General features: G+C 32.6%; 1 protein-coding gene across 1 annotated transcript; it reads left to right on the top strand.

Annotated features, from left to right (window-relative positions):
* The first annotated feature begins 148 nt into the window (after positions 1-148).
* Positions 149-15,681, top strand: LOC126816765 (U5 small nuclear ribonucleoprotein 200 kDa helicase). The gene is made up of 24 exons (XM_056099300.1): positions 149-281; positions 1,333-1,496; positions 1,687-1,858; positions 2,120-2,309; positions 2,886-2,944; positions 3,323-3,412; positions 3,880-4,026; positions 4,427-4,526; positions 4,953-5,170; positions 6,416-6,533; positions 6,763-6,818; positions 7,454-7,591; positions 7,948-8,103; positions 8,570-8,740; positions 9,023-9,081; positions 9,590-9,848; positions 10,281-10,430; positions 11,054-11,115; positions 11,648-11,828; positions 12,119-12,223; positions 12,541-12,643; positions 12,901-13,079; positions 14,341-14,497; positions 15,668-15,681. Exons 1-24 carry the CDS (start codon positions 237-239, stop codon positions 15,679-15,681), a joined length of 3,093 nt encoding a protein of 1,030 aa, XP_055955275.1. The 5' UTR covers positions 149-236.
* Positions 15,682-27,171: the final 11,490 nt, after the last annotated feature.

Here is a 27,171-nt window from a genome sequence, read left to right as displayed (position 1 = left end):
TATAAGTATTTTGTGACTCCAGCCATTAGATGAAATTGAGACATAGATTATGGTTTATTCAATAAGAAAGTTCATAATGACTATCTAACAGTTGCCAAAAAAACTACATTTCGTTTTACCATTATGTCTTTATCTATATTTTGTTTGACCGGAAGCTGAATGTGCCGCCATTATTATTTTAGAACGTGGGTAAATCGTAAATAAAACAAGGAAAAGTAGTAAATAAATCCACAACCATGGCTGACGCAGCGGCACGTTCACTGCAGTACGAATACAAAGTTGTAAGTATCACATTTAATGTCTAAATAACTTACATGCACTGATATAAGAGATGAGCTCGAGACAGTCGGTATTGGCTAAATAAACAGTAAAATCGACGTACGGTTCGACTGTACGGTGTACGAGAACGTAGCTAAAAACGCTGAGAGTGAGATACACTCGCTTCACTCCCCAGAAAATCTTACTAGGCAACTTTTTACTCCTAATTATAAACGGTCGCGTGTCACTACTAGTGTCAGTCACTCACATTGAATCCCTCCCTGTACACAATGCAAGAAAATAAGACCTGTAGGCTGTACATGACAAGGAGTAGGGTCGCCTGTCCAACCTCGTGGGTTTTCTCTGGGTCCTCATGTTTCCTCCCACTGCTAAAGTCCCCTACGCACAAGCGAATTATTGAAATATAATTTAACCATGTGTTAGCCCCGAAATGACCTAGTTTGTGTCAACCTAGTTTGTATCGAGTGGATGTTGAACTCATTTCTCTCTCTCTCTCTCCTAAGTTGCTTGAGCGCCACTATTGCACTCTAAATATAGGTCAATGTACAAATTTAGGTAACCCATTAGGCCAGGGGAAAGAAATTGGAATCTTTCAATTTTCAGATTTTAATTTTTTCAAAGATTCCAATTTCTTTGCCCTGGTATCCCATCCATTAGAAAGTAGAAGACTTAGAAATGATAACTTTACCAACCAGTCACTGTCTTTTGCTGTTTCACAGGGTAGTGATACATGTATATGTATATTGCAAGGGTAAACGATAGGCCTCAGATGGTAGCTACATGTATAAACAACCTCATCAGTGAGATCAATGTTTTTTTAACAAGTTTTCATGGCTGTGTGTAGGTCTATCCTTGTTCAAACAATTGTTCTTGGTTTGGAACATTTGGCATCTCTTTCTTCAATATCTGTCGGGACACATATTCTTTCTGTTTAATGTGAGTCAGCAATTTATTTTTTTTTCTCGGATGAAGTAATACGTAGTAGGCATGGCCTAGAAGCTTTTACCATTCTTGATCAGGATCTATAATCATTTCTTGTTTCTTTTCTTTCAGAATTCCAATCTTGTATTGCAAGTAGATAGAACTTTGATTGATAGAAGAGCTCGAGATGAAGCTACAGGAGAGGTTATGTCCCTTACAGGGAAACTTCTTGGCACCAAGATGGGAGACAAAGCACAGAAAACAAAGCCCCCTCAAATGGAAGAAAGAAAAATAAAGTTAGTGAATTTGCAATGAATTTATGAGTTGAAGAAAGGTTTAGTGTAATGAATGACAAGTATCACTGGTTTTGAAAAGAGTAGAAACATTGGGAGTCTTTTAAGGATAGTTGATAATAAGTTTCATGATATTACTTGCATTTATGTCTCATTGACATGTATTTCATGCTGTTTGATTTATTGTTTTTAGGAGACGTAAAAGAGATGAAGCACAAAGAGATATGATTAAAATGAAAGGAACAACATTACTATCAGAAGGTCTTGACAACATGGTGGGTATTGTCTACAGACCTAAAACTCAAGAAACAAGACAAACATATGAAGTACTTCTAAGTTTTATACAGGCAGCTATTGGTGATCAGGTTTGTTCAAATTCTTAATATTCAGTAAATCTACAGGGCTACCAATATAAGATTTGTTGCCTGATCATGTAAAATCCTAGAAGATCTTACAAGTTGTCTTAATTTAAGAATGGGCAAATTTGTCTTTTGCATTGGTTTTAAACATGGTTATTGTGAAGATTTAGTGCATCCTGTTTACAGAACTGAATTAAAGAGTGATAAAATTTGCTTTCTTAATTTATATTGATTTCGTTTTAAAGGATTTTGTACGTTTGTTTACAGCCCAGAGATGTTCTTTGTGGAGCTGCAGATGAAGTTCTTTCTGTACTGAAAAATGACAGGATGAGAGAGAAAGAAAAAATGCGAGAATTTGAGAATTTATTAGGATCCATTCCTGAAGAAAGATTTGCTTTATTAACTAATCTTGGCAAGAAAATAACAGATTATGGCCAAGAAGAAAAAATGGCAACATGTACGTTTATTTCTATAATTAACTCATTAGTCATTAGGTACCAAATCACCTGAATATCCATGTTACTTTTGTTGTTACAAGTTATCATATCAACCATAACACAAGTTTGTCCTTACCAAGTGGCAATAATAGTGCATATTGACAGATGGTCATTTGAAGACGCTTTCAATGGTCTACAAATAATATCTACATGATTTGTTCGATATGTAATATCTGTTGAGTTTTGTGTCAATAAAATATATTTGCTATAATCAGTAGGACATGTATTCAGTTTATGAGTCTGGTACCTGAAGTTTTTACTGATTCCTTGTTAAAGAAATAATGATGATATCATAAGATTTAATGCGTTATTTCATTTTGATTATTTTAACACATTTATATGTTATTTGTACCGTTGACACATAAATGTAGTTAAAGCAAGGTGTGACTTTGAATTTAGGTTGAAGATTGGTACTGTCAGAAGGTCTGCAAATTATGTAAATTACTTTTTAAACAACACACTATTTTTTTGTCAACTAATTGCACTGTAATTTTAAATATGTTTATTTAAGACTATTTATATGTTGTATTTTATAGCTGAGAACATAGATGAAACATATGGTGTTAATGTACAGTTTGAAGAATCCGAAGATGAGGTAATTGTTATAATTTGATAGATATCTGCTACCTGGGAAACATGCCTGTAAATGATTGATTATCTGACAAAATTTACCTGATCTTGTGCCTGACATGTATTAATAAAATCGTTGGAAAATGATAAATCTGTGCTAAATAAAAGAGCAAACATAGGAGGGATTGTGTCAGATAATGCCTGACACTGGCAGGTGCATTATTTCCAGACTTGATGGGAAAAGTTCCATAGATTACATCTCCCAAATTATTAGACTATATTGACTGTTCAGTCTGTGTCTTACATGTATATAAGAGTATGATACTAGGGACTGTATAAATTATAAAGGCTCTGTGATGTCTGGATGGTTATATGATGGAAGTATGTATTACTGTTATTATAGGATGATGCTGATATGTTTGGTGAAGTACAAGAAGATGAAGAAGCTGATGAAGGAGAAGAAGCAAATATAGATGTTTCATTACATTCTAATGTAAATATATATCTATCTTTTATTTGTCTATGCTCTCCATTAATTTTAAAAGAAGAACAATATACTTATCTAGTATTAAACTAAGGTTAGGTGTAAATCCATGTTTTGCTGATCATGTATATCATTCCTGCTAAATATAGATGACAAGGAGTAGGGTCATCTACCTATATTGTAAACACTTTGTTTCATCAGCAAGCTATATTCATCTGGACGCAATCAAATTAATGAAAGATATGGAATTTGCTGTTGATTGAATGACCTAGTTTGGTTGAAGGGACAATTAATCCCTGTAACTTTATAAAGCTAAACTCAAATCTATATTGTGATCCCAAATCTCAAGGGTGAAACTATTTCTATCTACAAATAATACATTTGCTAAAAATACAAGTATGCTTGAGATTTACTAAATTATGTTAACAAGATTTATTCTTAATTTTACAATATTTTGTAATTATTGTTTTTATTAGTTAAATGAGGAGGCACAAAAAGCTGATGGTGGTTTACATCCAAGAGATGTTGATGCTTTCTGGATTCAAAGAAAACTAAGTAAAGCTTATCCTGATGATCCAAATATGGCTCAAACTAAATCTAAAGAAGTTCTTGATATATTAAATGTAAGTATAACTGGTGAGGGGGTAAAATATCTAAGCATTTGTTATGACATGATCGATCAGATCTTAATAACTTGCATCCTCATAACTCAGGATTATAGTTATCAATATCAATAAAATTTTAACAGCAGCAAAATGATCAAAATTGGACTCAGAAAATATTGTAGAATTTTGAATACCGGGCAGATTTAGGTAATAGATGTATTTGTATTTCAAGATGAAGGATGATGGAAAAAATCCTGTAATTTTTGGCCATAATTTTGCTTTTGGGATGCTTGCATCAGTCAAATTCAATCCTTGAGGTTAGATAGATGGTTGTATAATCATAGCACCAAGAAATTGATCAATGTAGCAGTGTACAATAAAGAATTATTCTAACAATGAATGTTTTATATGATTATAGAATGCTGGTGATGATAGAGAATGTGAAAATCAGTTAGTTATGTTACTGGGTGTTACACAGTTTGAATTTATTAAAATACTTCGTATGAACAGACAAATGAGTAAGTATTTTTGTTTTGTTGAATTTCTCAATTCAACGGTTTTATTATTGTTTAGGTACAATATTAATATTTTACATTTCAAGTATTGGACATTGCAATCTGGCTCTCGGCATGATACTTAGATTTGATTAATGTCTTATTAAAGTAGGACCAGAGCATACACCAATAATAAAAATAGAAATCATAAAATGATATTTAGAAGTAGAATTTCATAAAAAAAAACAACATAATAATCATATAAGCTAGAAATGATATAAAATGATATTTAGAAGTAGAATTTCATACAAAACCATAATAATCATATAAGCTAGAAATGATATAAAATTTGAATTACAAAAGATATTTATTAACTTGTAATATTATATTATAGTCTATATAACAGTCTGTATCTCATAATGAATATTGATTTATATTTTATCTTTATAGTTCTGTATTGTACTCTCTTGGCATCTGCCCAGACTAAATCAGAAAGAAATAAGATAGAAGAAAAGATGATGAGTGATGCTGAGCTTCGACTCATTCTAGCAACATTACAAGAGACAGAGAGGGATGATATTGTAAGTGAAGAAAGAGCTAGACGCCAACAAGCGAGACAGACTAGAGTAGCAGCTGATATTGAAGCTATGGATGTTGATGACAAACCTGTAAGTTTATACATTATTTTAATACTAGTAATTGGAAGTGTTTGTCTTTAAAGTGACCTTATCGCTCTCACAATATGATTAAAACACAGCTTATAATTCGTTTTGTTTTTTTATAGTCAAAATTTAGTTTTATTTCTCTTTATTACACTACAATCTGGAAGAGTTGATATCTGGTTGAAGTGAGGGATTAGCCAATGAAATGGTCTGCTACGGCAAGTTTTTGGCCTGCGATGCATGGAACTGTGGGTAAACCACTAGAAACGTCAACGCTGATTGATTAATCACTCACGTCATAGGGTCAAAAGCCACTTGTTCGACCCCTGACGTGACCGTCTAGTACAGCCAGTCAGATCTTCATGTAGCGTAGGCCGTCAAAAGTATAAAAAAAATGTAACGAAATATAGATTTGTATTTTAATCAGATTGTTGCTCTCACTGAGAAAATAAGAATGTAATTAATTGTGAATAATATATTGAAAAAAACATTATTAGGTCATATAAAAAAATGTTTAGGTTCTCATACAATCCTGTGTCACTTTAAAAGGACTGCATAATCTGTTTATAAAGTACACAACCCTGATAAATAATACTGGGTAATCATACATGTACATAATTATAAACAACATGGTGAGATAAATGTTGTTTCTTGAAATTTGATGGGTGTGAGAAATCATTGACATAGTAAAAAAAACAAAAACCTTCTTCCTGCATCAGATTATTGGTTTGGATTGTCTGAGAACCAGATTATGGAAATACATTGACTCACTTAGCAGTCATTGTTTTTTGAGGCGCCGATCGCTTGTGGGCGCCTGCAGTGGACCTGAATTTCGAAACCGGGAGAACTTTTTTATGGGAGCAATTTTTTCAATTTGTTTATTAAGGGGAGCTTTTTTCGACTCTCCTCTAAAATACAAAAAACAACGACTGACTTATTAAGATATTTCTTAGTAAGGATTAGTTAAACAACCACTAAAACATATGTACAGTTTATTTGACTCTAACTGGTTTTGGTTCCCCACTTGTACGTTACAAGGAGTGGGGTTGCCTGTCCAGCCTTGTGGGTTTTCTCCAGGTCCTCCGGTTTCTTACCACTGCTAAAGACCCCTACTTGCACGTGAATTATTTAAATAAATTTGAACCATATATTAGTCTCGAAATGACCTAGTTTTTGTTGAGTGGACGTTAAACCCCATCTCTCTCTCACTCTCTTTAAAAGATCTTTAAAGTTTTCAATTTATTGTTGCAGGAGTTGGGACCAGTTCAGAATTTAGATCTTGATGACCTGACATTTGCACAAGGTTCACATTTAATGGCTAACAAAAGATGTCAACTCCCTGATGGTTCTTTTAGAAAACAGAGAAAAGGTTTGTTATTGTTCCTCAGTTATAAAATTTCAATCAAATTCAATATCTTTAATGGATTGATCCATATACACGTTCGACAGTAACATTATCTGCTTTAATATTTTTCACGCCAGGTTCCCAAAATCTGGGCCTGGTTCTATGAATAACATAGAAAGATTGTTATTATCTGGGCTTGTTGCACATTTAATCATAGTAAAAAGTATAATTATATTCTTTTATTTTGTTATAGGCTATGAAGAAGTTCATGTTCCAGCTCTGAAACCAAAACCATTTGATACCGATGAGGTGAGAATTATTGGAACATAGGTTTTAGGCTCAGTTGGATAATGTTTTTTTTTTTAAAAAATAGTAGGCTACACAATTAAATGCACAATATTCCAGACATTATAGAAAATATAGAGACTATTGGACCATACACAATAAAGTAATCTTACCAAGCAGTATAGTCAGCTAAAATTATTATAAATAGTTTTAGAATTTTTAACTAAAGATGGACTCCATGTACTTTAATAGTGAACTAATAAGGAACTCGTTTTAAAGCAGTTTGTGTCAATTTGAAGAAGACATTAATTCATGATCTGCAAAATGCTAACAGAGATACCTCATTACACATAAGGCAGTGACAGTGGCTCATTGCATAAGACATTGGCTCACTAACTGGGAGGTTCTCGTGTTCGATCCCTGAGAAAGTTTATCATGATTTTCCAGCGTGGTCCCTTGTACACATTAGCTGACGTGTGAAAGCCCTTGGCAGTTGAAATTCAATATTGGAGTAGGTGGTAGCGCCACTGCCACTGCCCGTGAAAATTTTTCCTCACAGCACACTTTATGACATATGCTTGTCTTCATTAGCCCAGTTGGAGCAGAACAGTAGGGCGTTAAACCATATTTCATTTAACATACTTTTATTTATGTTTCAGTCTTTAGTTCCAATAGACAGATTACCAAAATATGCACAACCTGCTTTTGAAGGATTTAAAAGTTTAAATAGAATCCAGAGTCGTCTGTGTAAAGTTACCATGGAAACTGATCAGAATTTATTATTGTGTGCACCTACTGTAAGTACAAGTACCACAATCCCATAACATTAAAAAGGTTGAACAATCTTAAATGTTACATATAAATACTATGATGTGTCATAAACCCCGTTTGATTTATTATTTCATGTTCAGTACTTCTGTGTACACATGGAATATGAATTTTAAACATTTGCCTAAAAATTGTTAAATTGAGAACAGTGGCAATGTATTCTCAGTGGCAAAGTCACCAAGTTCACCATTTCAATTCAAAAGTTCACCATTCAATTCAGAAATTCCCCATTTCATTTCAATCTATTTTAATTTAGAGGTTGACCATTTCAATTTAAACTTTTATTTTTGTTGTTGTAAATAATGGATTGTAATTTATATTATAGGGTGCTGGTAAAACTAACGTAGCGTTATTATGTATATTAAAAGAGATAGGTAAACATGTTAATACTGATGGTACTATTAATACTGATGACTTTAAAATTGTTTATGTGGCACCTATGAGATCACTGGTACAGGAAATGGTGGGAAATTTTACAGAGGTAAATATAAATCAAAATGAACATCCAAAGTGTATATGTACATTATCACAGTTAAAGGACATTAGAGTCTATTAAACTGTTCATTTTACTAAAATCGGCCTATACTTAATTCATAATGAAAGATATGTATTGTTGGGGGGCTATATATAACTTTATGAATATTAATATATCTGTACAATGAAAAAACACATCATAATTGATTGTATTTTAAAATTTAGAAGTGTTTTCATAAGTTTGCTCAAAAATATATTTACAAAAGAATAGTTGCTGATTGAATATATTATTTGTTGGTATACATCATTATCCTAATCATGACATTGAGATATGAATAAATAAGAATATAGACGTCTTTTTTTTGTAAGAACTGTTATATTTTGTGAATTAATTTGTATTATTTGCATGTTTTCCTCATTTATGATGAAAATTGAATGTTGTGCCTCGTCTGATTTGTAGTAATATTTTGTAGAGATTAAAGTCCTATGGTATTAAAGTAGATGAATTAACAGGTGATCATCAGTTATCAAGAGAACAGATTAGTGCTACACAGATTATTGTTTGTACACCTGAGAAATGGGATATTATAACTCGTAAAGGTGGAGAGAGAACATATACACAGCTTGTTAGACTGATGATATTTGTAAGAACATTATTGATTTTATTGATTTTTTTTATTAAAGCTGGATGGTTCATGCTATGGGACATTCAGTATAATTCACAAAAATTGTCCTATTAGTCTTAATTTTGAGATTTTATCTTCAAAAAATACTTTTATTCAATTTATTAAATGGGTAGATTAATTACAGGACAGGCCACATCAAAAAATGATAACATTTGTTAAATTATTGATTATACAGTCTATAGAATTGCAAGATCTAGAAGATAATCCATGTTATAGTAATATTTGTTGATCTTTATTCAGGATGAAATTCATTTATTACATGATGATCGTGGACCAGTGTTAGAAGCTCTAGTTGCCAGGTAATCATTTATTTTGCATTGGGGGTGGAGGGCGAGTAAGTGAATGTGGGTTTTGATCTCATGCTTGTATATATCACCTGCTTAAGCTCATAGGATTTTTCTGGTTTCTCCAGGTTCTTCCCAATGCTATAGATACCTGTGTACAAGTGAATTATTAAAATAAAGATATATTTGCTATGTTAGTCTTGAAATTGTATTGAGTGAATGTTAGACCCTGTTCTCTCATTTTATTGCATTATAGATTGTTTTGTTTTAACCATGTAAACAGAGAGGCACTTCATAATTGTCCCACTTTTAGGGGTACCATGAGCAGGGAATGACAAAGTGTTCCCTATCTCTGCAGATGATGCAGAAATCAGAGGTCCATGTATACACTGACATGTACATACAAATGCCCACACAGTTTGAATTTGATATAAAGTATAAGGTTCTGCAGTCCTGTTCTTTCCTTTCTCAGTAAACATTTTATATTCATTTCATCATATTTACATTTCTTTTCTATTTTTAGAACTATTCGAAACATAGAAACAACACAAGAAGATGTACGATTGGTTGGTCTCAGTGCTACTTTACCCAATTATGAAGATGTAGCCACTTTCCTGAGAGTAGATCCCAAGGAAGGTTTATTTTTCTTTGACAATAGTTTCCGTCCAGTACCTCTAGAACAACAGTTTATTGGTATAACAGAGAAAAAGGCTGTCAAACGATTTCAACTTATGAATGATATCGTTTATGAGAAAGTTCTGGAACACGCTGGAAAAAATCAGGTATGTAATTTTGTTAGCTATGTCGTTAATTCTGAGCAGTTGGTGTTGACTTGTGAAAATAATATATAGAAGAAGGTCAATTTTGTGTTGAGTCCTGCAAATAGTTAATCTTAGATTTTCAAAGCATCTTTTGACACTTCTGAGGTTTTGTAGCAATGTCCTTTGGATTTTTGATCTGTCGGCCATGCAGCCACAAGTTTATTTCTAATATTTAGTGTGACAAGGAATAGGGTCGTCTGCTTAAACTGTTTTTCTTTTAGTTTTCCAATATACTTGCATCTGCTAAATGAATACTTCACATAACTGAGAAATATGGAATAAACATTTACCATATGTTAGTCCCATATGACCTAGTTGAGTTAAAATCCTGTTTCTCCCCTGTCACTATTTATTGTATAAAGACATGTGTATGTGTATATTTGATCGTTTCAGGTGTTGATATTTGTACACTCACGTAAGGAAACAGGTAAAACAGCTAGAGCTGTAAGAGATATGTGTTTAGAGAAAGATTCACTTGGTCTCTTTCTTAAAGAAGGTTCAGCATCAACTGAGATTTTAAGAAGAGAAGCAGAGTTGGTCAATGTAAGTAATATATATGTATAATTTAAGCTAGCAGCATGACTTTAAATGAACACTAGATGGCACTAACAGAACACACAATCTTCAAATTTGACCCATAGGGGACATCTTTTTGGTAATTTTTCTACATTTATACAGCTGAAATTTATCATGTCAGTAACACAACGGAAAACTTAACGGTGAGAGGCATGTAGTAGAAACATTATACTTTAAATTCATTAAAAAAAAGTTTGATGTTGTGACTAACCTATGTGTAACCGTAACCTTATAAAAGAGTAGTCTTGAAATTATATTCTTTCCAAGAAATATGAAGCAAAATTTGAATAGGTGTTCTTAATTAAGATTGATGTGACCTAATTTACTATGGATATCTTAATATATTTATTCACAAACAACCTTCATAAATAACAAGCTTTTGCTCTCCGGCTCTTGACACATTATCATAAAGTTTATTTTTGGCTATCTTGCATTATGTTGTCTGGCTGGTTTTCAAATCAAAAGGATCTCAGTGGTCTTGGCCTCCAAATCAGAAGATCGTTATTTATTGATGACATACACTGTATATCTAATACTCTTTGAAATATATCCACATATACGATTATCTCTTTAAACACAATTTTTTTCAGAATCATGAATTAAAAGATCTGCTTTCCTATGGTTTTGCTATACATCATGCTGGAATGACAAGGTTGGTACTAGATTCTAAAATGGCTTTGAATCCGCTTGTGTTATGCCATTATATGAGCCATATTTTGTGGTATTTAAGTCATCTATTCTAACCCCAAAACTTATTCTTGGCTGAAAGGATAATATTTCTTATATTCTGTAACAATAATAGTGGTTAGTAGGCTCAAACAAAATATAATGAAATCCCATTCTATAAACTACTAGATTTGACAATGTGGTGGTATACATGTTAGAGCAGAAGGCCAATGGTAACAACTCATAATTTACAGGTGCAGAACTGTTGCTGACCAATTCAAACTTGGGTAGATGATGTGTTAGTCGAAATGGCCTTCATGTTAGATTTACTTCTCCACAAAATATGCATAAAGTTCAGACGACAAATATATTTTTCTGCGTAATTGGAATGTAATCTCTAATTAGTGCAATTTGAAGATCAAATCTGAAAGGAATATATCTAAAACATTATGCTGAAAAGTATTTTTATATCATGTTAAAAAAGTTAAATGATTATTTTATTGTTTTGTATTATGTAGAGTTGACAGAACATTGGTGGAAGATTTGTTTGCTGATCGTCATATACAAGTACTGGTATCAACATCTACACTAGCCTGGGGTGTTAATCTTCCTGCTCATACTGTTATTATAAAAGGTACACAGATATATAATCCCGAGAAAGGAAGATGGGTGGAATTAGGAGCTCTTGATGTCATGCAGGTTTGTTACTATTGTTCTTTTTTGTTTTTGTGACATATTGAATAACACAATATATTATCTACATAAGCATTCTAAATAAGTAAGAAGTGGAATTTAGGCGCTCTAGCAAGATAAATCATACCCTGTTTCATGCATGACACCCATCTCTAGTTTTTATAGCCCATTACCACAGCTGCAAGGAAAATAGTTGAGAAAACAACATGTGAGTATCTCCGTAGTATCTGATGTGATATAATAAAATATATTATGAAACATTTACTTGAGCTAATAGATGTTTTTTATTATTATAGATGTTAGGTCGTGCTGGTCGACCACAGTATGATACTAAAGGTGAAGGTATAATGATAACCAATCACAGTGAATTGCAGTATTATTTATCACTCATGAATCAACAGGTATGTTTTATTATCATTATTTTGGCAGAAAATATATTAAAAAGATGCTGGCATTTCTCTTTCCTTCAACAGACTTCAACTTTTTTTACTGCCAACCATTTATAAACAAACATTGTAATGGTGTGTCTTTGGTGATCGGGATTACTTTTATATTTGAATTGTGAATAATGTTCCATACACTGTACAGGTGATTGACTAATACACTTTCACCATAATTAATGCTACTTATATTACAGGAAAGCTTTTCTGTGTATTAAAGCAATGTATTGTTTCCTCCATGAAATATAGATATTTATTATTATGGGTTTTTTTTGCAGTTACCAGTAGAAAGTCAGTTTATTAGTAAACTAGCTGATAATTTAAATGCTGAAATAGTTCTAGGTACAGTACAAACAGTTAAAGAAGCAGTTGATTGGTTAGGTAAGTACTGAGTATATCTACAGACTAGAGTCCTTATCTTTCTCTATGTATATCTTCATCTTTATTAACCTCATTAGCTAATAGATGATTTTTTTTAATGAGCAATCAAATGCCTTGAAGCTTTGAAGGTATACAGTTGGGATACTGAAAACCTTTCAAAAATATTTCTTTTTAAAGTATTTTAATTTAATTAGCAAAGCTTTCAGATATTTAAATTTTGCTAAACCTTTGATAACTTGGATGTAAACTATTTTCAGGGTATACCTACCTATATATAAGAATGTTACGTAACCCTACATTATATGGTATTAGTCATGATCAGTTAAAAGATGATCCATTATTACAACAGAGACGTAAAGATTTAATACATACAGCAGCTTCTTTATTACATAAACATAATCTGTGTAGATATGATAAAAAATCTGGTAACTTACAGGTATGTTCATCTGGTGGCCTGTTATCTTTCACTACAACTCGGGTATCATGTAGTTGTGCTGTTTTAGCAGGAGTTTCTGTATTTAATGTTTAGTTTCAAACCATTGTTGGAAAACTGTTCAAATTCATTGAAAATCATAAAAAACTATTGGGTTTCTACTGTTGTGTAGTTTAAAATGGTCTGTCCAGATTAGATAATGAGTGTTGGGTTTATATCTGTTTAGTTTCCAGACCAGTGTTGAGTAATTAATTAGTCTGGTCAATGGTTTGAAACTGAACATTAAATAAAGAAACTCCTGCTAAAACAGCACAACTACATGATATCTCAGTTGTAGTGTTTGTAAGTCTTGGGGGATTTTTTTAACGCTACAAAAATCACCTCATGTATTTCTTTGAGGAAATTTACTACTTCTAAAGCTCCCTGGGTCAAAGTGAATTATTGAAATTATACTATATGTTAGTTCAGAAATGACCTGGTTAGTGTCAACTGAACATGGATAGCATTTCTCTCTCTCCCACTGTTATGCTGTCTTCATCAGTTGAGAGCTAGGAAGAAAATGTATTTCTGTCAATGGTAATAGAAAGAAGAGATCTAATAGAACACAAGTATCCACAAACTATTACAAACAGTTGTATTTTCTTTTTTAATTGTCAATCTCAGTAAAGGAATGAAAATAGAAACTGCTTCCACTCTTTGGAAGTGATTTTTACAAGTAAAAGGAAAGGAGGAAACCACAGAAAAATAACTCTCTAAATTGTTCAATCCTGTGCAATTGAATGAGTCTATAAATATAAGGAAAGACAATATTGAGATATCAAACACATGAATTTAACCTTAGTTTAAACATACATTATGCAAGAGCTAAATCTGTCTATTGCAGGTCTTTCTTTAGGCCTGATATGTTATCTATATTATTAATTAGACATTAATAAACTTATCCAGACCATAATCAACTCTATATGGTATTGCTAGCCTGCGATCTTAAGTGGATTGTGAGCCGATTTACTGCATAACTTAATGATTTAATGATTAAATGGATAATTGAGACTATGCTGTTTATTGTACTGACTTTAGTAATGATGACGAGGCTAGGCAGAAATTGCATTCGTTTAGTTCTCGGTTCATAGTGGATCAATTTGAATGAAATTTTCAGCAAATTGCCTTTACGTTATCTAGTTTTTAATTATTATAGTGAGAACTGCCAACTCGTTATCGAATTTCCCATAATGTATCTTTAAATGTTTATTTTTTTTTTGTCTAGGTAACGGAATTGGGGCGTATAGCTAGTCAGTATTATTGTACTCATGATACTATAGCAACTTACAATCAGCTGTTGAAACCTACACTCAGTGAAATTGAACTGTTCCGTGTCTTCTCACTCTCATCCGAATTCAGAAATCTAACAGTTAGAGAGGTATGTCAATTTGCTTTATTTTATCACATACATATTGGAATCAATATTCCTATGTTTGCTATTCGTAAATGTATACTTGAAAATATTTCCCCTTACAGGAAGAAAAGTTGGAACTGTTAAAGCTACTAGAAAGAGTACCTATACCTATTAAAGAAAGTATTGAAGAACCTAGCGCTAAGGTTAGTATTCTCACTATACAATAACTGTTATAAGATCAAATTTCACTTTACATGTTATTAAAGGGAATGGTGCACCCGTTTCTATACATTGACAAAGGACAGATAGTGGCCAGTCATATAAACTTTTAGACAAATTCCCATTCATTTGCTGCAAATGAATGTGTTAGTGTATACTAACAGATCTTGTATGGTGACTTTAATCTGAAAATTGGAAAAATAATTTATAAACAATATTTTATTTGATTTGAAATGTACACACTTCAATAGATGGCCTACCTATGATCCAATTTGCAACACTTTAGACCATTTATTCAACACTCTAACCTTGTCTCTTGTTTTTAATACTACAGGTGAATGTTTTACTACAAGCTTATATCTCACAGTTAAAACTAGAAGGTTTTGCTCTAATGGCTGATATGGTATATATTACGCAGTCTGCTGGACGTTTGATCCGTGCCATATTTGAGATTGTTTTACATCGTAGCTGGGCTCAACTTGCTGATAAAGCTCTAGCTCTCAGTAAAATGGTCAACAAAAGAATGTAAGTGTTTTCTCTGTAATATGCTGTGTCTTTCATATTCCTCCAAAGACATAGTGACAGAAAACTAGACCAGACTCAATTTCTTCCATTCTAATTAAAATTGACAAATATTTTGCACTTTATCATTTTTATGTTGTCTACTCCACTTCACCTTATAAAGACACTTCTTTATATGACAATTAACAATTTATGCGTAGATTGTGGTCAGTTGACTCTAAATCAAAACCTGCAGTCAGAAAGTTCTGCCAAATCTTTTGAAAGGCTCTAATTATTGAGATATTTAATTGGCTAGTCATTAAAGGTCAAAAGTGGGACCAACCTTGTTTTAATTGGATTAAATTTAAATCACAAAATGAAATGTTTTTAAGCATTTCTAAATCAAAATCTGTAAAGAGCAATCTCATCAGGTTCCTGATTTTATACAATGTTAAAAAATTTTTTTTAATTTCAACAGGTGGCAGTCCATGACTCCATTGAGACAGTTCCGTAAGATTGGTGAAGAAGTTGTCAAAAAGATAGAAAAGAAAAATTTTCCATTTGAAAGACTGTATGATCTTGGCTACAACGAAATTGGAGAATTACTACGTATGCCAAAGATGGGTAAAACCATCCATAAATATGTGCATCAGTTTCCTAAACTTGATCTATCTGTACATATACAACCTATAACAAGATCTACTCTACGTGTTGAACTTACTATAACACCAGATTTCCATTGGGAAGAAAAGATTCATCAGAATTCTGAAGTAAGTTTGATCAAGTGATTTTCATCTTCCAAATATAAGGGTAAATTGAATCTCAGTAGAATCCTTGCATTCATGAGCTAATTTATTTTATTTAAACCGCTGGTTGGCATTACAAATGATAATGGTAAATGTTGTGCATTATGGCCTTGTTAACTGAGTTATGAACTTTAAACTTTGTCTACCTTGGCTTATGTAAGATAAAATTGCGATAGCTTTTAGCAACCTCCTTTACATTATCTTTAATTAAAGCGCAAAAAAAAGGAACTTGCATCGTAGATTCTCCAGGCAAATACCTTACCACAAGGTATGTAATAAGGAACTTGCATCGTAGGTTACTCCAAATACCTTGCCACAAGGTATGTAATAAGGAACTTGCATCGTAGGTTCTACATTAAAATACCTTAACACAAGGTATATAATAAGGAACTTGCATCGTAGGTTCTCCAGGAAAATACCTTACCACAAGGTATATAATTAACATTTTTCTGAAATGTGAAAATAAAAAAAAACATATTCCCAATTATAATTGCTTGACAGAAGTTTTATTGTCAATCGTTTAATTACTGATTAAATACAGCTGATATTTTTGTGATCTTAATTTACAGGCTTTCTGGATTCTAGTAGAAGATGTCGATAGTGAAGTTATTCTACATCATGAATATTTCTTACTGAAGAGGTAGGAATTTTATCTGATATTTGAAGATTTTTGCAATGTTTCTGGAAATTTTCGTTGTTGATCTGTTTCCTCCATAATGTACTCAATTTTCTACCATTTTCTCACAATTTTCACCATGGTACAGTAATCTAATCAGTCATCTTTTTGTTATTATTAATTAAATGCAAATTACATTTTCTTTATAGTAAATTTGCCCAGGATGAACATGTTGTGAAATTCTTTGTACCAGTGTTTGAACCTTTGCCACCACAATATTTTATTCGAGTTGTTTCAGACAAGTGGATTGGTAAGTTTTGATATAATTTCTGGCTATAAACCGTATGGATTAAGTGTCTTTATCTCATATTAAGATTTTACTTACTGTAAAACAAGAAATTAATGTGAGCAATAATCAATAATTAACCATTAATTTTGATAAACATTTGTAATATAACAAAATACAATAGATAGTTCCACAAGTAAATCAATAAACTAATCAGCAGTGATTAATTAGTTGATAGGCTAAACAAAATATTTAAATAACATTAAACTAGTGTATAACTTCTTGGATTAGCATAAAAAGCTCACCCAGTAATCTTTTTAAAATAAACCGATATAACCAGTTGTATTAATTTCAATACTCATTTTTGTTTTTTTTTAAGGTTCTGAAACTCAGTTACCAGTATCATTCCGTCATCTAATATTACCAGAGAAATATCCACCACCAACAGAACTGTTAGATCTACAACCTTTACCTATTACAGCTTTACGGAACTCTGTCTTTGAAACCCTGTACATTGAAAAGTTTCCAATCTTCAACCCTATACAAACACAAGGTACATATATTTTAGTGGCTTGATCTTTTCACACCTAAAATGATTCTTGAGGGATTAAATTAAGTGTTTAATATATATAAATAGCGAGCTGCAGTGGCTCATTGAGTAAGACAGTGGCTTGATCCATGTGTTGACCGAGAAAGTTCATCAGGTTTTTCGGTGTGGTTCTCTTTGTCAGTGGTACAGGCCAGAGGTCCTGGCAAGGGACAGCGTTTAGTCGTTCAGATGGGACTAAAAACCAAGGTCCATTGTACACATTGGCATGCACGTAAAAGAGCCCTTTGCATTTGAAATTTGATATAAGATTAAGCCATAGCGCCGTTGTCTGGGCAAAATTTCTCCCATAACACACTGTATGGCGTATTCTCGTCTTCATTAGCCCAGTCAGAGCAGAACAATAGGATGTTAAACCCTGTTTCATTTCATTTCAGTATTTAATGCTATCTATAATAGTGATGATAATGTTTATATATCAGTGTTTAGTACTATCTATAATAGTGATGATAATGTGTATATTTCTGTATTTAATGCCATCTATAATAATAATAGTGATGATAATGTGTATATTTCAGTGTTTAATACTATCTATAATAGTGATGATAATGTGTATATTTCAGTGTTTAATGTTATTTATAATAATGATGATAATGTGTATATTACAGTGTTTAATGTTGTCTATAATAGTGATGATAATTTGTATATTTCAGTGTTTAATGCTATCTATAATAGTGATGATAATGTATTTGTTGGAGCACCTACTGGAAGTGGTAAAACTACTTGTGCTGAATTTGCAATATTGAGAATGTTTACACAGAATCCTGATGGCAGATGTGTTTATGTGGCACCTCTGGAAGCATTGGCGCAACAGGTTTGTTACCAAATGGAATACACCATTGTAATATTTGAAAAATTATTGATAGAAGTTAAAGGAAATTGAATAATTTCTAAGTTCAATAGATGAATATGTATATAAATATATGGTATGCATTTGATTAATTGTGTATTATGTTAATTACTTATTCTATTTTTGTACAGATCTATAATGAATGTTATGCTAAGTTTGCTGCTCAGTTGAATAAAAAGGTTGTATTATTAACTGGTGAAACTGGAACAGATCTTAAACTGCTAGCTAAGGTAATTAGGATGTTTAATAGTAGTGGTGCATAGTGTCAGTATCATATCCAGGATTTCCAAAATGACCTATAAATTGTTAACATACTAAGATTCATAAATATATATATACAGGTGTATTCGAAAATATTATAAATGCCTATAGTTAAATATGAATGTGTAGCTGTAGCTCCCAACTCATTCCAAAAATTAGCTGCTTTTTTCAATGTACCCAAGAGCAGTGAGATGTTTAATAGAGCTCTTTCTGTTGATTGTTTTTACAGGGTAATATTATTGTATCTACACCAGAGAAATGGGATGTATTATCTAGAAGATGGAAACAGCGTAAAAACGTACAAAATACTAATCTATTTATTGTTGATGAACTACATCTTCTAGATGGACAGGCTGGGGTAAGATTTAATTACAGTTAAATTTCAAAGGTATTTTTTAAAATAATCAAAACTAGATGTTTTAAAATTTATATTGTAATTAGCTTGTTTAAGCATTAGTTGTATTTTGTTTATTGCAGCCTGTATATTAATTATTTTGTTTATTGTAGCCTGTATTAGAAGTAATATGTTCCAGAATGAGATATATATCCTCACAGTTAGAGAGAAATATACGTATTGTAGCCATCAGTTCTGCTTTATCTAACGCTAAAGATATAGCTCAATGGTTGGGTTGTGGTACAACATCTTTCTTTAACTTTCATCCTAATGTTCGACCTGTACCACTAGAATTACACATACAGGTATGTGGTATTCAAATTGTACTCAACAATATATATATATATTATAATCCTTGAGTGGCATTAAACACATTAAAAAACACAACACAATTTATATGGAAATACAATCACTGTTTTATAGGCATAGCACAACGTTTCGACAAGTATTCTCTTATCGCTATCAAGCACAAAGGATAATTAGTTAAACTAAAAGGTAATATTTATAGGGATACAAAAAGGAAGCCACAGACCTATGCTGTTAGACTTACAAATAGATGTTACCATTTTTTTTTCTGTTTACTAATTTGACTTTTGCCGAGTTTTAATGTATCTTTCTTATGAATTTAGGGTTTAAATGTGTCCCATAATGCCTCAAGAATTTTAGCAATGGCTAAACCAACATACCAAGCCATTGTAAGACATTCACCAAAGAGACCAGTAGCTGTGTTTGTACCATCAAGAAAACAAACTCGTTTAACAGCCATAGATATTCTGACCTTTGCTGCTGCTGACATGCAGACAGGACCAGATGACAAGCCACAGAGTGCTTTCTTACATGTTGCTGAGAGTGATTTAGATCCATTCCTCGATAAAATCTCTGACAAAGTAAGTTGTAGTATTAAATTCTATTGGTTTATTGTAATACATGAGTAAAACCGGAAATTCTGAGTTGCCCGTGATAATTGTTGCAATTGATTTTTGCTTCTAAATGCCCATACTCATTACTGTCATTACAGATTTATGATTTTGCCAAATTTCATTTGGCTGAAGTTCACTGTTTTTATCGTGGGACCTTATTCGTAATTTAGAATTAATATGAACTATAATTATCTATTTGTTTCAGACATTACGAGAGACGTTAACTAGTGGTGTAGGATATTTACATGAAGGTTTAAGTGAGAAGGAGAGAAAGATTGTAGAACAGTTGTTTAATACAGGAGCTGTACAAGTTGTTGTTGTTTCACGTAATTTAGCCTGGGGTGTCAGTATCGCTGCTCATCTTGTTATTGTCATGGATACACAGTATTATGATGGTAAAACTCACTCGTAAGTTACAAGTTAACCCTTCTTAGTTAATTGTTAAGATATTGGGGGAGCATTTAATAACTGATGTGTGTTCTTTACTACATTTTTGGACACAAAAATATAATTTGTGAACAAAAAGAATGATACAGCAATAAAGATTTGGAAAAGGCCACAATTCTGAATGGATTATTTTGGAACTTGTATACTTTAACAATTGATTTTGGTACATGGTCCGCCCCCTTGGGCAGTGCCACACCCACTTTTTGTTAATATTTTGTCTGTAAATAATCTACAGGTTGCAATTATTAACATATTTGGATCCAATTCAGTATGATCCATCATAGGGTTGTACCTATTTATATTGGTCCATGTCCAACACCCAGGGTAAGAGCCACACCCAACTTTTGCAGTTTTGTCTAGTGTTCTGTGTTTAAAATGTAAAAAAAATAACTAAAACCAAATTATTAGGGTTTATATTGATATTTATTTATTTAGATATGCAGGGATCACGTGGCTAAGTGGGTAAGATGCTGGCTCGCTATCCTGGAGGTCGGGGGTTCGATCCCTGCATTGGCCGAGAAAGTTCATCCAGTTTTTCCGGCATGGTTCCCCCTTGTCAGTGATGCAGGACAGATTGCCTGACAAGGACAGCTTTCTAGTCCTTCGTATGAGATGAAAAACCAAGGTCCCGTGTATACATTGGAATGCGATAGTGCCGCTGCCCGGGCAAAATTTCCCTCATAGCACACTGTATGGCGTATGCCCGTCTTCATTAGCCCAGCATTGGAGCAGAACAGTAGGACGTTGAACCCCATTTCATTTCATTTCATTTATTTAGATATGAAGATTATCCTGTAACAGATGTACTACAGATGATAGGTAAAGCTAATAGACCACTACAAGATAAAGATGGTGAGACACTATTATATTCTTTCTAACTCTTAAATTCATTTTGTCATTGTCCTTTAATGTTTGTATCAATAGACATTACGTGAAGCTTTTTCAAACATTTATATGTTTTAAATTCCAGCTAAAGCTGTTATATTGTGTCAGAGCTCTAAGAAAGAATTCTTCAAGAAGTTTCTCTATGAACCACTGCCAATAGAGGTAAGAACAACATTCATTTTGAACATCTACAAATATTGTATTGTTCTTTTGTGACCCTTTCCATCTGTTTGATACTTCTGGCAGTCAATTACATTTTTTGTCCCCCGCCTTTCGAAGAAAGCAGGGGACTATTAAAATGGGTTCGTCCGTCTGTCTGTCTGTCTGTCCGTCTGTCCGTCCGTCCGTCTGTCTGTCCGTCACACTTTTTGGGACACAATAACTCTCTTCCTAATTGAGCTAGAATGTTCAAACTTGGTGTATGTGTTTATTAGGTCAATGCCTTGATGGAGTTCGAAGATGAGCATTTTCCGCTTAGGGTAAGCAGAGATAAGCAATTTGATTGGTTGATGCTTTGGGACACGATAACTCTCTTCCTAATTGGGCTAGAATGTTCAAACTTGGTATATGTGTTGATTAGGTTAATGCCTTGATGGAGTTCGAAGATGAGCATTTTCCACTTAGGGTAAGCAGAGATAAGCAATTTGATTGGTTGATGCTTTGGGACACGATAACTTTTAATTGAGCTAGAATGTTCAAACTTGGTGTATGTGTTTATTAGGTCAATGCCTTGATGGAGTTCGAAGATGAGCATTTTCCGCTTAGGGTAAGCAGAGATAAGCAATTTGATTGGTTGATGCTTTGGGACACGATAACTCTCTTCCTAATTGGGCTAGAATGTTCAAACTTGGTATATGTGTTGATTAGGTTAATGCCTTGATGGAGTTCGAAGATGAGCATTTTCCGCTTAGGGTAAGCAGAGATAAGCAATTTGATTGGTTGATGCTTTGGGACACGATAACTTTTAATTGAGCTAGAATGTTCAAACTTGGTGTATGTGTTTATTAGGTCAATGCCTTGATGGAGTTCGAAGATGAGCATTTTCCGCTTAGGGTAAGCAGAGATAAGCAATTTGATTGGTTGATACTTTGGGGCACGATAACTCTCTTCCTAATTAAGCTAGAATGTTCAAACTTGGTGTATGTGTTGATTAGGTCAATGCCTTGATGGAGTTCGAAGATGAGCATTTTCCGCTTAGGGTAAGCAGAGATAAGCAATTTGATTAGATGAGCATTTTCCGCTTAGGGTAAGCAGAGATAAGCAATTTGATTGGTTGATACTTTGGGGCACGATAACTCTCTTCCTAATTGAGCTAGAATGTTCAAACTTGGTGTATGTGTTGATTAGGTCAATGCCTTGTTGGTTGATGCTTTAGGACAAGATAACTTTGATAGAGAGTGATGAAACTTAAGTGTATAGTTGATAATCAGTTTGATTGCTTGATACTTTAAAAAAAATAAATGTGCGATAAATTAATGTGTCATCTATTTATTTTGGTATTTTGGCGGGGGACATCAGCCTCACTGTTGGCTTGTTAAAGATACATTATGGGAGATAAGTTAAAGATCTGGCAATTCTCACTATAATAGTTAAAAACTAGATAATGTAAAGGGAATTTGCTGAAAATTTCAAATCAATCATTACTAAAGTCGGTAGGATGAAAAACATAGTCTTGATTATCCATTTCATGATTAAATCATGAATGGAAGTCGAACAGGAAATCGGAACCTAATCCAATAAACATTGCAGGCTAGCGATGAAATTGAGAGTTGATTATGGTCTGGATAAGTTAATTAATGTCTAATTAATAATTTAGATAACATTTCAGACCTAATGAAAGACCTGCAATAGGCAGATTTAGCTCTTGCATAATGTATGTTTAAAGAATTGCTGTACCAGTAATTTGCACACCTTGCACAAAGCTCGACTAAAATTGACCTTTTCATTAGTGAACTCCCCACATCAAACAGTGCAGTTGATTTATCAATTCATCCATGTCCTACTGTAGTAATGACCGATATTTCATCTATAATAATTCTAAAGGAAATAGGATCTGGGTTTTGATCAGATAGCCATGAATAATATTTTAAAATTCAATATTTATTTACAGAGTCATCTTGATCATTGTTTACATGATCACTTCAGTGCTGAGGTTGTCACAAAAACAATAGAAAATAAACAAGATGCTGTGGATTATTTAACATGGACATTCCTGTATCGTAGAATGACACAAAATCCTAATTATTATAATCTTCAAGGTAAAGTATATAAACATGTTCACATTAAATCTGGTTGCTTGTAAATATACTTAATATTTAATTTCTTTGAAACTCTGTAAGCTTCCAGTCAGAATACCAAACAATTCTTTAGTAAAACTAACCAGCCATAGCAGAATCTTTCATATACTTTTGTATTATATTTAGATGTAGATTTATTAAGAAATGGTTTACATGTACAAAAATGTTTACCTGTATATAGATGGTTTACATGTACAAAATTATTTACCTGTATATAGAAATGGTTTACATGTACAAAATTATTTACCTGTATATAGAAATGTGTATAAAGTAGTTTATGTGTATAGATTAATGTTTTGTATTTTTAATAGGTGTGTCTCACAGACATTTATCAGATCATCTGTCAGAACTGGTGGAAAATACCATCAATGATCTCGAACAATCTAAGGTATGATTCTTCGTTGCAGTATTGCTTCAACTCTGTTGTGTTCAATAAAATACAACTAGAAATTATTGTGGAGCTGAGCAAATTATTAATAATAACTTGCCACAGGTGGAGGACCAAAAACAGGTTTTTTTGGCACTTCTGTTTGTAGATGGGCTGGCATAAACAATTAGTGTTTTGCGACTTCTTCTCATAAACTGCTTTTTAGTGAAGTCATGCACACATAATCTTAACCCATTTGTGATCAGGGCCCTCAAACTTTTCATTTGAGAAATTGATAAGATAAGTGTTGGCCATATCATCAAATTGATAAACAGTCATCTAATATTATTCTTATTTATTAAAGTTATAACGATGAACATACCTGATATAAATATAAATTATTATAATATTAAATGATTACTTAGAATAAGATAAAACTAGAAATTGTAATGTAAAATTATTATAGGTTTATATTTTTCGTGGAGTTATTATTTGTTTATATTTCTCGTAAAATTATTATTTGTTTATATTTTTAGTGGTGTTATTATTTGTTTATATTTCTAGTGAAATTATTATTGTTTATATTTATAGTGAAATTATTATTGGTTTATATTTATAGTGAAATTATTATAGGTTTATATTTTTATAGTGAAATTATTATTGATTTATATATTTAATGGCATTATTATTTGTTTATATTTTTAGTGAAATTATTATTTGTTTATATTTTTAGTGTATAAGTGTAGAAGATGATATGGATGTTGCACCATTAAATCTGGGAATGATTGCTGCTTACTATTATATCAACTACACAACTATTGGTGAGTACAAATGTACCACATTTTCTTAATCAGTTACATACTAAATAAAGTTCAGTAGCGATGCAAGGTTCAAACTGAATACTAATTTAAAGGCTGTGGCATTTTGACCATGTACTTCTGCCATATTTTCGCAGTGTTGACATACTCGTAAAAATAGCTCTTTAAGTTTTTCTATACGCCCACATGACTCTACAGGTCACAATTCTTATCCGATTTTGACGAAACTTGAAATATAGGTTTATCTCCAAAAGATCTCAGTTCCTTTCGATATTGGCATGTATCAGATCGAAACTTCATGGATTATGGAGGTCACAATTTTCATCTGATTTTGATGAAACTTAGTCGCTTGTTTATAATCCCAAGATCTTAGTTCCTTTCAATATTTATGCATATCGGATCGTAACTTCCTGAATTATGGCCCTTGATTGTACCGAAAATTCTGTTTTTAGCTTGTGGTCCCTCTAGAGGTCACAATTTTTATCCGAATGAGAAAAAAATCTGAATATATCACTGTTACACCCAAATGATGGCTGGGTTCAATTTTTGTGAAAATGGGACCAAAACTGCCGGACAAAATAGTGTAAATATATGGTATATCACAATTTTGATCCGATTTTGCTGACACTTGAAATATATCTTTATAACCCAAAGATCTTGGTTCCTTTTGATATGTGCGCATATCGGATCGTAACTTCCTGAATTATGGCCTTTGATTGGACGAAAAATCACATATTTTTTTTAGCTTGTTCTCTATCTATCTCTTGCAAAATGTGGGCGTATATTGCCTGGCAGCCGCTGGTTCTATAAATGTGTTTGTCTTGAAACTATATATTGAGCTGAAATAAATTGATCAAATGAAATTCTGGCTTGCTAGCCTGGAGATCTGGTGTTCGATCCCTGCATTGGCCAAGAAAGTTCATTCAGATTTTTTCGATGTGGTTCCCCCTTGTCAGTGGTGCAGGACAAAGGGCCTGACAAGGACAGCTGTCTAGTCGTTCAGATGGTACGAAAAACCAAGGTCCGGTGTACACATTGGCGTGCACGTAAACGATCCCTTGACAGTTGGAATTCGATATAAGAGTAGGCCGTAGTGCCGCTGTCCGGACAAAATGTCCCTCATAGCACACTGTATGGCGTATTCCCGACTTCATTAGCCCATTTCGAGCAGAACAGTAGGACGTTTAACTCCATTTCATTTCATTTCAAATGAAATTGAATGTTTTTTGCCCCTTTAATCCAATTATATCACCTAGATGATCAAAGATGGCAGTAAATTAGTTTATGTCAATGAATTTTCGGATTGAATAATTAGTTTTTTGTTATTGAATAAATAATTTCTTGTGATTAAATTTCAGAAAAAGAAAATTTCCATATTTTATTTACATTTATCTTGTTTCTTTTTACAGAGTTATTCAGTATGTCATTAAATAATAAAACGAAAATAAAAGGATTATTGGAAATTATTGCCAATGCTGCTGAGTATGAAAATATTCCCATCCGACATGGAGAAAGTTCTATTCTTAAACAGGTAGATGTTTTATTGATCCATAGTTAGTGGTATGTTGTGAGTGAAGTCATGGTTAATGCTCATACATTTATTACAGGACTTTTTCAGATTAAAAATGGTTGTTATTGTATGACTTTCTGTGGGACAACTTACCCCCTACCCCCCATTTCCTGATTCCATTACATACAAGTGAAGTAAAATTTGCAGGAGTTATTTCATTATGGAAGGTTGACATGAAATTTTTAACCAGAATAAATCATGGCAAAATTGAATGAACAAAGAGAATATTCTCTGTAGTTGAAAGAACTAAAGTATGAGATTCAGGACCTTGCAAGTCAGAAATCTAATTTCACACATCCCATATGGATTCTCATCTGTCATGGATTGAAAAAATAATATATATATTTCACAAAATTTTATAAATGTTGTTGTCTTTCCAGCTGTCATCCAGATTACCAAATAAACTAACCAATCCAAAATTTAACGATCCCCACATCAAGACAAATCTCTTACTACAGGCTCATTTATCAAGAATGCATCTATCAGCTGAATTACAGTCAGATACAGAAGAAATTCTCGGAAAGGTAGGAAGCCATTTAGATTGGTTACAAAAATGATCTTGAGGCCTGAGGTTTGATATGGAATTTTAAATAAATGGTAAACATGACTCGGTTTGATATGGAATTTTAAATAAATAGTAAACATAACTCGGTTGGCAATATCAGTCTCTCTTTGATCACATTCATTTAAAAATTTTTTCTTTAGCAAGAACTATTAAAATTTTGTTTCCTTCTTCTTGGGCCGTAAAAAAACATATTTAAAAAGCAAAGCACTATTTTTACATTTTCACAAGATAGATTATCAAGGTCCATTAGATCTAAAATGAAAATTGTTTGGTCTTGATTTAAAGTGTTTATA

Source organism: Patella vulgata, chromosome 3 (assembly GCF_932274485.2).
Source record: "Patella vulgata chromosome 3, xgPatVulg1.2, whole genome shotgun sequence".
Classification (NCBI taxonomy): Eukaryota; Metazoa; Mollusca; class Gastropoda; family Patellidae; genus Patella; species Patella vulgata.
Note: the sequence above shows the minus strand (reverse complement) of the source record. Positions and strands in the feature narration are given on the sequence as shown.